Genomic DNA, 9,668 nt, shown 5'->3' on the forward strand with positions numbered 1-9,668 from the left:
GTTTTTTTTTTTCTTTGTAAAGATGACAGCACTGTATTCACTCCTTAGTAACCTTAATGATTATCTTTGTTTATGTTTAAAAGCAAAAAGTGATGTATTCTTCCAGTCCTTGTGAACAGAGGGTTTTTTAAAGTACGCATGGAAGGCAATGCTTTCTTTGGTAAACTAGAATTTGTTCCTGGTTCTTGAACTCTTTGCTTTACAGTTTTGTATGTTTTGTGTTTACAAGATTCATGAAGATAACACTGTTGGTTCCCATTGTTCTTGCAGTACTTTGCAGCCCAGCAGGTGATTGGTTCAAGTGAGGAAGAAGACTTGGGGTCTTGGTTTTGGTCTTCTTTCCTTGCACCAGAGAGCTTGGAAAAAAAAGGCCAACAAAAATCGTATCATCATAGAATCATCAATGGCCTGGGTCGAAAAGGTCCACAATGATCACAGAGTTTCAACCCCCTGCTATGTGCAGGGTCGCCAACCACCAGACCAGGCTGCCCAGAGCCACATCCAGCCTGGCCTTGAATGCCTCCAGGGATGGGGCATCCACAACCTCCTTGGGCAACCTGTTCCAGTGCTTCATCACCCTCTCAGTGAAAAACTTCCTCTGAATATCTAACCTAAACCTCTCCTGTATAATATATAAATAATATATAAATAACACCACCTCCTACCTTTCTCTCAAAAACAACAAATAAATCACAAAAACATAACCCACCTTGGTACTTTTCAAAGTAAAGAAATTCCTTGTTTCCACAGTAAGTGGGTAAGCTGGACCATTTTTGCATGGTACAGATCAGCTAAGTGCATTCTTCAAGCCAAGCTTTTATATGCAGGTGCAATTTTACTCCCAGGTATTATTTCATCATTAATTCTCAAGATTTATGTCATAACTTCATACCTGTAACAGAACTTCTGGGGTCTATATGCTACTTAACATATAAAGACAGGAAGGTACTTGCTAGGGTTTAAAGAGAAGGACAGAAAAACACCAACTGACATGTCGCTGCAATCTGGCAAAATTCATAGATAAAGGTAACGTATAAACGGACACGGCACACTTATTTGTTTTAAAACGTTTTATGTAGTGACACAAAGAGAGCAAGAATCTTACTGAAACAAATGCCCCCTGTATACAAAGGCACACTGTCGGAAGAGTTCTCTGCTATGTTTTATTTTATTCCTGTTTACAAGGAGCTGTAACAGGCAGTCTTACACTCAGTGCATGGTGTCATTGATCTCATCTTAAAAATGCCCAGTTGCCAAAACAAGCACCTTAAATTTTATTGATGCTCTAACAGTCAAGAGGCAATCCTTCCAAAGCTAACTCTTTCAGTTTTTACATATCTTGCATTGCCAAAGAGGATATTCTCTTATGTCATCTACATGATACTGTTGAAGACAGAGGGCAGTAGCTTTCACCAGGAAACAATTTTTAGTGAATCATAGGAAAAAAAAATAAACACAGAGAACCATAGTATGTCCATAATCTTTGTTACACATTGTGTCTTAGAAGTTCCCGAAAATAAAAAATCTTTAACAGTCACAGGTTGAAAGTTACACATAACAGTGCATGATTAGTTTATATTCATTATCAAAACTGAACAAGTATGTCAAGCAATACCTTCAGAAAATATGTAATTTCCAATATTGAGGCACACAGTCATGCAATAATTTGGCAAAGCAAAGCACGAACTGGAATGATAATCATGATCCACACCTTCCCTTTTGATTTAGATGCTCATAACACACTGTATGAACTGGAAAAAAAAATCAATTAGAAAAAGGTTGTTTTTTTTCCCCTCCTACTGTAAACAAACTCAGCTCATGAGCAATAAAGCTTTGTAATTACATATGAAAACTATCTAATAGTCAATTAAAGTTATCTCCTTAACAACAACACAGAACTACTTGAATGTACTGTCCTGATTATCTTGCATAGAGACAAACACCCAGGAAGCCAAGACCTGCAAGGCTGACAGAGTACCATGTGTTGTGTCCACACCACCACCTCCCCCAATCTTTCCCAGGAAAAATGTCTATCAAGCCTTAAAACAAAGAAACAAAGTCCAAGTGATGTTAGCAAGTGTTACATCTTTTTGAACTGTACTGCTAAAGGAATCCACAGAAAACTCAATGAATTCGGAAACATCTCCATAAAGGTGTGTGAACTTTGTAACAGAATACTCAGTTCCAACCCTTTCGCCTAGCTGAATCCAACAGAGCTGAATGAAACAAACACCAAAACTTCGTCCTCTCAGGTAATACTATTATCATAGGCAAGAGGCACTAACTGAAATTATTCATGTTTGATTCCAGTTTTAAGTTTTCCCTTAGTTTTATCCCATAAGTTTAACCGATTCCTTAAAGTTGACTTACATCATCATACTGGAAATTCACAAAACCCTGCTGAGATGCGTCCCTTCTTTTAAAACATTCTGCAAAGATATGAAAACAAAACAAAAGATAAGTAAGAACTACTCATTTTTTTTGTAGTTTCACTGTATTTTAGCTACATGATTATTTCAAGAACTTGACTGTTCTAGTCAACCGTTTGTATTAATCCTCATGCTACCATTTTTTGTGGTAGCAAGGGTAACGGGAGGACAGTTGGACTAGATGATCTTGTAGGTTCTTTCCAACCTTGTGATTCTATGATTATGATTCTATAAAGCAAAACACAAGGTTCAAGACTGAACAAAACGAGAAATTAAAGCAGAGCAAAGCAAAGGGAAGAAAAAAAATATCCCAAAGTCACAAGAATGACAACTCAAGAACAAAGCAACTCAAGACTTAACTGATCGCTATGTTTGCCATCCACAGCACCTTCTGTTCCATTAATAAATATAGTTTCCCAGACATGATAACACAATATTACCAGTCTCAGGAACAAACCCTGTATTAGTCCATTTTTTCAACATGGACTTCAGTAATCATCATCTATAATTTGTATAGTTCTACCTGTAAAATCCACTGAAAGAAACTTCTTATGTGTTACATAAAAGTTGAACACGAGAAACTCAAGTAATTAGATTTTATTAAATAAAAACGTATTACAGAGATGATGGTAACAAGGCTATAATCTGACATACCAGTGAGAGCTCTGAGTTTCACACAGCAGGCGATGTAATCATCAAAAGTAATCTTTCCATGAGTGCTGTATCGCCTGGTGATGGCAGACACTGCCTGCGGGCTCAATCTAAATCCTATTTGGCAACAGAAAGACAGGTATGTTAACATAGCTGAACATTTTTATTGGAAATACTATGTATCAGTTACTATAGTAAGACAATAGTTATGGGGGAATGCTGGAACTCAGCACCAGCAGTGAGGAAATTTCACAACTTACCCATATTTGTCAAGGCTTTCTCCAGTTCTTGGCGATCCACCGTCCCACTTCTATCGCTGTCAAAACTTACAAAGTGTTGCTTCCAGCCATTGATCACAGCCCACAGTTCCTTAAACTCATTAAATCCCAGTGTGCCGGACAGATCCCTCTGATTTTAAAGCTAAGAGAAACGTTCCTTAACTTCAAAAATTAAAAAAAGGCAGCCCTCTGTCAAATGGAAATCAGCTTTCTTATCATCTGTAGATGAGAATCTCTTTCTTTGAAGGTCACTGGTAATGGTATTTTGTGATTACTTCCTCTGTGATGGCAAACTAACTGAAGCACACCTCAGCACCAACAGAGGTAACGCCACTGACCAAAACCAAACGTCAGAGGACTCACCATCCGCACTTCTCACTTACACCTCATGAATGTGACTCACTTAACAAATTCCTCCTCTACTGCTGCAGTGAAATTCCTACTGGTACATATGTGAAGTAAAATTAGATGCCAAATCAAAAAAATAAGCTGGAATAATATTAGAATATTATCAGATCTCTAGTATTACAAGCAGTTTGTCCAAGTCACTGGACATCTCAGTTTCATTCCTGCTTTCTTATTAAATAGCAAAACATTTGAACATCACAAACTAAGTTTAAACTACAAAACTTCAAATACTTCAACCCTGCACAGTATATCTACATCTTCCATAGGTTGTACTGCTGAATGCCATATACTCTAGTGTTAGATACCTGAATGAATTCATTCAAGGAACAGGATTTAGGAGGCCCTTAGATAACATCCAGCCTGTGTAGGACAGATGCTTAATTCATCAGGACGTTACCATGTTGTCCAGTTTCAAAAGTACAATGAGCTATTTGCACAAGACTCTGTTCTGGGCTGTCAGACCTGACTCCTCATACACTCAATGGACAAACAGCCCCCTAGTCTTAGAGGGATGTCACTTGTTACAAAACCGCTGACAGACTGATTTATTAGAATTCTGATTTATATAAATCATTCTGATAATGATTTATTAGAATTGTAAAAATGTACATGCAAAAGAACAGAATGTTGCAGTCCCCAATCACAACACATATCAAGTGAAGGCTGAATGTAAATGTCAGATACTCTCTTATATTTGCTTACATAATGCTAAATGTTTATGCTCCATAACAAAGGATACGTCCAGCATTGAGATCATGAGTCTGCACGTCTCCAAGTTGAAAGCTGTTTAAATTACAAGAAGGAAAGTAATTATTATTTTGACAATTTCAGTTTTATTCATCTAACTTTAAGTTCCTTGTTATAAGATAAAGTAGTGTATACAATATAAATGAGCTCTTCCAGTGTACAAAGCCATACCATGTTTCAATCCAAATAAGAGCTTTTAATCATTACTTGTTAGAAACACCGACAGCAGACAATCTGGAGACACTTTAATTTCTATATGAAATTAATTTGCTCTCAGTTCAATCCATAGAGGTTTTTGGTTTCAATCGAAGTGGTCCTTCATATTTTAGCACAGAGGTGATTTTAACAAGGTGCTTTACTCACTGCACTCAATTTTGTAAATGGAATGCTATGCCCCAGGACAGAATGTTTGGGTCAGTATCAAAGCTCAACTTCCATTGCAAACCAAAGCTGCACAGCTCAGCAGAGGAGAAAACGAAGGCAGCTGAAGAGAAGCCCTAAGTGCACAGAACTAAATAGAGAATTTACATTTGAAAGTAGTCCATATGGAAAAAAAGCCTCTTCACCATGCAAATAAAAGAAACTGAAGAAAGCACAACTGCAAGCACTCTCTAGTAGATGGGATAAGAATTAGTGCACATTAGCATTGTTGCTTTGTTTGTTTAAATTGTTAACTTACGTTTATAGGCTCCTGCAATCCCTGACTGGGTGAGACATCTCTGTAGCTCATCAGCATCTATTTGTCCATCCTTTCGATAACAGAAGATGTATCAGCTATTGCTTTAAATCACTCTCCCAGTTTGGTTACTCCCAGTACCCACTCCCTTTTCCATAGGCATTGATTTATTTATCTTTCTGTGAAACAGCTGATTACCTGTCCCTATTTCTGCTGTAAGTCAAAATGCTATTAATGACCCCTACCTCTAATGAAGTTTCTTTAGCTGATACTTTTGCAACATGCACTACCTTTCACATTTAGTGTTCTCAAAAAATGAACAGGATTAGCAGGCTTCCTCGAAGTTCAATGGGCATTTCTTTCACTTCAGAGATTTATGATTTCATTGCTACAATAGAAAACCTTGAACCCAGATCGTACACATCCTCTTCTCAAGACTGCCTCAAGACTTAGAAAAGAAAGGAAGAAAAAGGGCTGTTGGCTAATAGTAAGTGTTAGCAGAACAAACACAAGCAGAAAGCAAACTATTTTGGAGGAAAAAAAAAGAGAACACGCAAGTACCAGAAAAGATGTATGTACACAGTCCAGAAAACAATGCCTTCCAAAGTACACCTCTGGGGCCAAACAGAGAAAACAACTACTAAGTCATGGACAGCATGAGTGATCACACATGAACTGACCAAAGCAGAATTTCAATTCCACATTATGCTCCCTACAAACCAACATGAAGCTCAGTTCATAGACAGTCTGAGTATAATTTAATCTCATTCAAGGACAGAACATTCGCAGTGAAATTTCCAGGTCATGGCCAGAACCAGTGGCTGAGCAGCAGGTGAGAAGGTGTGGCTAACACAGGGAGCTCAGGTGCAAGAAATGCATCTGTGTGACGGCAGGGGAGGAGCCTGCATCCAGCCCTCCTCACCCTCATTTAAGGGTCAGCAGCCAAGGGAGCAGCATCTCTTTGGATAGAGGCTGTGCTCCTCTTGAGCTGTTACTGGAAGGGGGTGAGCCAATTTTATTTTTATTTTTATTTTTTTTAACCTGTTATTGCTCTGTAGAGTTTGTATCCTACTAGAAGGCAATGTCATCACCTTCTGCTCTACAACATTATATCTGCAGACACCAAAAGCAATGTTACTTCTAATCTTTATTCCTTATTTAATGTTTTACACTGCTTTATACTTAAAACAAATTTGTTTCTATTTCTTTAGGTACAGAAATACAGCATGGCATGGTCAAAATGATGCAGGCAGGTGACTGTCAGAAATCACAGAATCATACAATGGCTTGGGTTGGAAGAGACTTAAAGGTTCATCAGGTTCCAACCTCCCTAGCACAGGCAGGGCCGCTAATCTCCAGACAGGAAAGTAAATGAAGTATCATTTATTAGCAAAAGAGTACTTAATACATTAAATGACACTTGACATGGTCTAGAAAAAGAAGATAACATTTTGATTCTATGCAACTCTAATGGCAGCAGGAAAACAGGACTGCATCCAATCTATTCCATCACCCTAGCTGTACAGTTGTATCAGAAACATTACACTCACAAGAAAATTAAAGCATAAAACAATAATTTCAATTAGCCATGCATATTAAGAAGTAATATCCTTAAAGCCCTTGTGTATTCTGAAACAAAAGCCAGATCTGGATAACTTCAGAGTAGAAAGTAAGACAGAAAAGCATGATCTTTTGATCGTGTTTGCATTACCATAAAAGGGCCTGGCCTTTATCTTTCAAAGTAGAGTTTAAAGAGCTAGACTGTAGAAGGCCTTGGAAACATTAAAAATTATTAGTTCCTAGAGAGTCAATAATAAGGATTTGACTTCTTTCCATAAACAAAGGCAATTCATCAAAACAAGACAAGATTTCTGTTGTAAACTACTTGAAGTAGTTTACAAGAAAGCTCAGGCAACGTTCTATTTTAGGCATAAAAACAACACAGTGGCAAACCTCTACCAAAGATGTTACTAGTTCTATAGCAAGGACTACTGGAGAACTGTGATATGTGGCTTTGTGCAGACTTTTGTAGCAGGCTGTGAAAACAACTGATAATTTGTTTGATTTCACTGATTTCCTAACAGAATTTTTGCTTCTGGACAACTACTGGTCCCTGGAACAGACTCTTCTGGTTCTGAGGTCAAAACAATTTAAAAGCTACTCTATTTATTTCCATAAAGAATGGTTTCTACAAATGAAGGGTATTTAGAGTACTAACGTAAATACTTGAGGTAGTAACTTGATTGTACCCACTGGCTTTCTAGTTTTCAGTAACCAGGCCCCACCTGAGCTGTCTGGGAGTGGTCTATGCGGTACTTAAGTCCAGCTCTTGCCATAGCGCAGCATTCTGTGTGCTAATACCTCTCACTTCTTTTCATCAGGACCTTACTCATTTTCCCAGCATCAGTTACAGGCTCTAATGCTGATTCCTGACACACAATCTGGTGGCACCTGAATGCAGAAGCACCCAAGCTGGCAGGAAATTATCATTCAGTCCAGGTTCTGTCTTACTGGAGAGCCTTTACACATAACAGTTAATCCAATGTTCACCTTTACTACAAAAATATAGGGTCTATGTGTTTGCACATGCAGTGTTAGAGAAATAGTGTATAGACTGAAAGAAGCATTATTAATTGAAAAGAATAACAATGTGAACAAAAAGCCATAACCCAAATTACAGTCTTAATCTGAAAACTTAAACATGAGCAAGTCTGCTGAATTTAAACCCCAAGTCGTCATTACGTGTACCCGTGGATATGAGATCCAGGAGCAGAATTCTACATTTCCACAGACTCTATAAGTGTGCAGTAAAAAGCTTTGTTATAGAGGGAACTTCTGGCTCAATGAATCTAATTTGCTCCTAACCTTACCTCCAGGAACAACCATAAATATATGAAAATAACATATGTCATGAAACCACAAATTAAAAACGCAGTGTACAATTACAAAGGGAAGAAAGTTGTGAATGCCCTTTGCACTGAAAAAGTAGTCATGCTGTCCTATAAGCAAACCTAGATGTTGGCTCAAGTAGAGACTGCCATTACAGTTATGACCCTACTAAACTATTTCATCATATAGTGATATTTTTCTTACTGGCATTTCCTTTTAGTAACAGCACCTCCACAGCTGATGTCCCCATTGTTTCTGGCTTCCTTTTCCAAAAACAGAATTTCCCAACCAATGGCTGAGCCACTAGTCAGCTGCAACATTTCAAGTAATATGTAATCATCACATATACAGGAACTATACACAGGCTGTTCATATGCACAGCTGTATCTCATACAGTACAGATACATAGCTATACAGTAACTATGCAGTTTGAATAATGCTAACCAGCTCTTTGACTGTGCTGATGCATTTCAGCAGAAAGGCTAAGTAAGAACAGTCAACTATTTATCAACAACTTGAAACCATGGACCTTTCCCTGCTGCAAAAATTAGGCATTTCTAAAACACAATGTAGAAACGATTGCCTCACAAAATAAGAAATAAATAACACTTTGTAAGTTTACCTGTCCAGCTACTGCAGCAAAATAACCATACAGAGGATCCTGAGCCTGTCCAGGGAATGCTGGGCCTCCTGGAGCAGCTCCATACTTTAGAAATCAACAAGAAAATTTATTAAGTTTAAAGTAATGATTCAGGTAGGTGTATGAAATAATAACATTTGTACTTAAGAATCAACTTGTGCTTTTATATATGGAGGTTGCTCTGGAAGTAATGCCTCCTCTTTGTTTCCATGGAAACTACAACGGAAAGAAAGAGCACAATAACACTCTTTGACAGAGCAAATTCTCAACTACAAAATACTATTTTTCAAAACAGTCACTGCCATTAACATTTTCACCAGCGATGAACAGGAGCCTGCGTGCTGCTGCACAGCCTGTGTGTGCCAACAGACGTGCCCCACTGCTGCTGTCACCACTGTTGAAACAGACAACCCACTGCCTCACTGCGCAACCACCCACTGTTTCATCTCCACAAACGTCCAGTCAGTGAATGTCAGTGGGTGCCATTTTTCCCGCATGGAGGAATTCAGTTCCACGCGTTTGCTACAATCCGCATTTCATGTCCGATGCCATTCTGTCAGCCTTGCCCCCCTGCTGCCATCTGTCACACGGCAACAAAATGTAATGGAATATTGGTGGGAAGGTTCCACGTCTGTGCCATACCACCAACATCCGCCTCTGACGCCGTGGGCCAGCACGATAAAACAGGAAGCGTTAGTTTCGGAGCAGCCCTCGTACGTACCCCGAAAGCACGCCCATCACACAACCTCGGCTCTGACGTACTCTTTGGTACTATTTCAGCCCCTCCGCACCCCGACAGGCGCTGATGTGGCCCCTTCCTTCTCCGCGGGGCCGGGATCGTGCCATGCCGCAGCGCACCAGAGCCCGCCGCCCCTCACCAGAGCCCCGCGGCTCCGTGCCCCTCATCCCGCCCGCCGCCCGGGCTCAGCCCCGCTCACCCCGCCCTGATA

General features: G+C 39.3%; 1 protein-coding gene across 1 annotated transcript; it reads right to left on the reverse strand.

Annotated features, from left to right (window-relative positions):
- Positions 1 to 1,135: 1,135 nt before the first annotated feature.
- Positions 1,136 to 9,384, reverse strand: SRI (sorcin). The gene is made up of 8 exons (XM_010712698.3): positions 9,361 to 9,384; positions 8,701 to 8,784; positions 5,193 to 5,262; positions 4,506 to 4,549; positions 3,341 to 3,488; positions 3,084 to 3,197; positions 2,371 to 2,429; positions 1,136 to 1,751 (listed from the first exon to the last, which is right to left on the reverse strand). Exons 1-8 carry the CDS (start codon positions 9,367 to 9,369, stop codon positions 1,725 to 1,727), a joined length of 555 nt encoding a protein of 184 aa, XP_010711000.2. The 5' UTR covers positions 9,370 to 9,384; the 3' UTR covers positions 1,136 to 1,724.
- Positions 9,385 to 9,668: the final 284 nt, after the last annotated feature.

The sequence above is a fragment of the Meleagris gallopavo genome, chromosome 6, assembly GCF_000146605.3.
Source record: "Meleagris gallopavo isolate NT-WF06-2002-E0010 breed Aviagen turkey brand Nicholas breeding stock chromosome 6, Turkey_5.1, whole genome shotgun sequence".
Classification (NCBI taxonomy): Eukaryota; Metazoa; Chordata; class Aves; order Galliformes; family Phasianidae; genus Meleagris; species Meleagris gallopavo.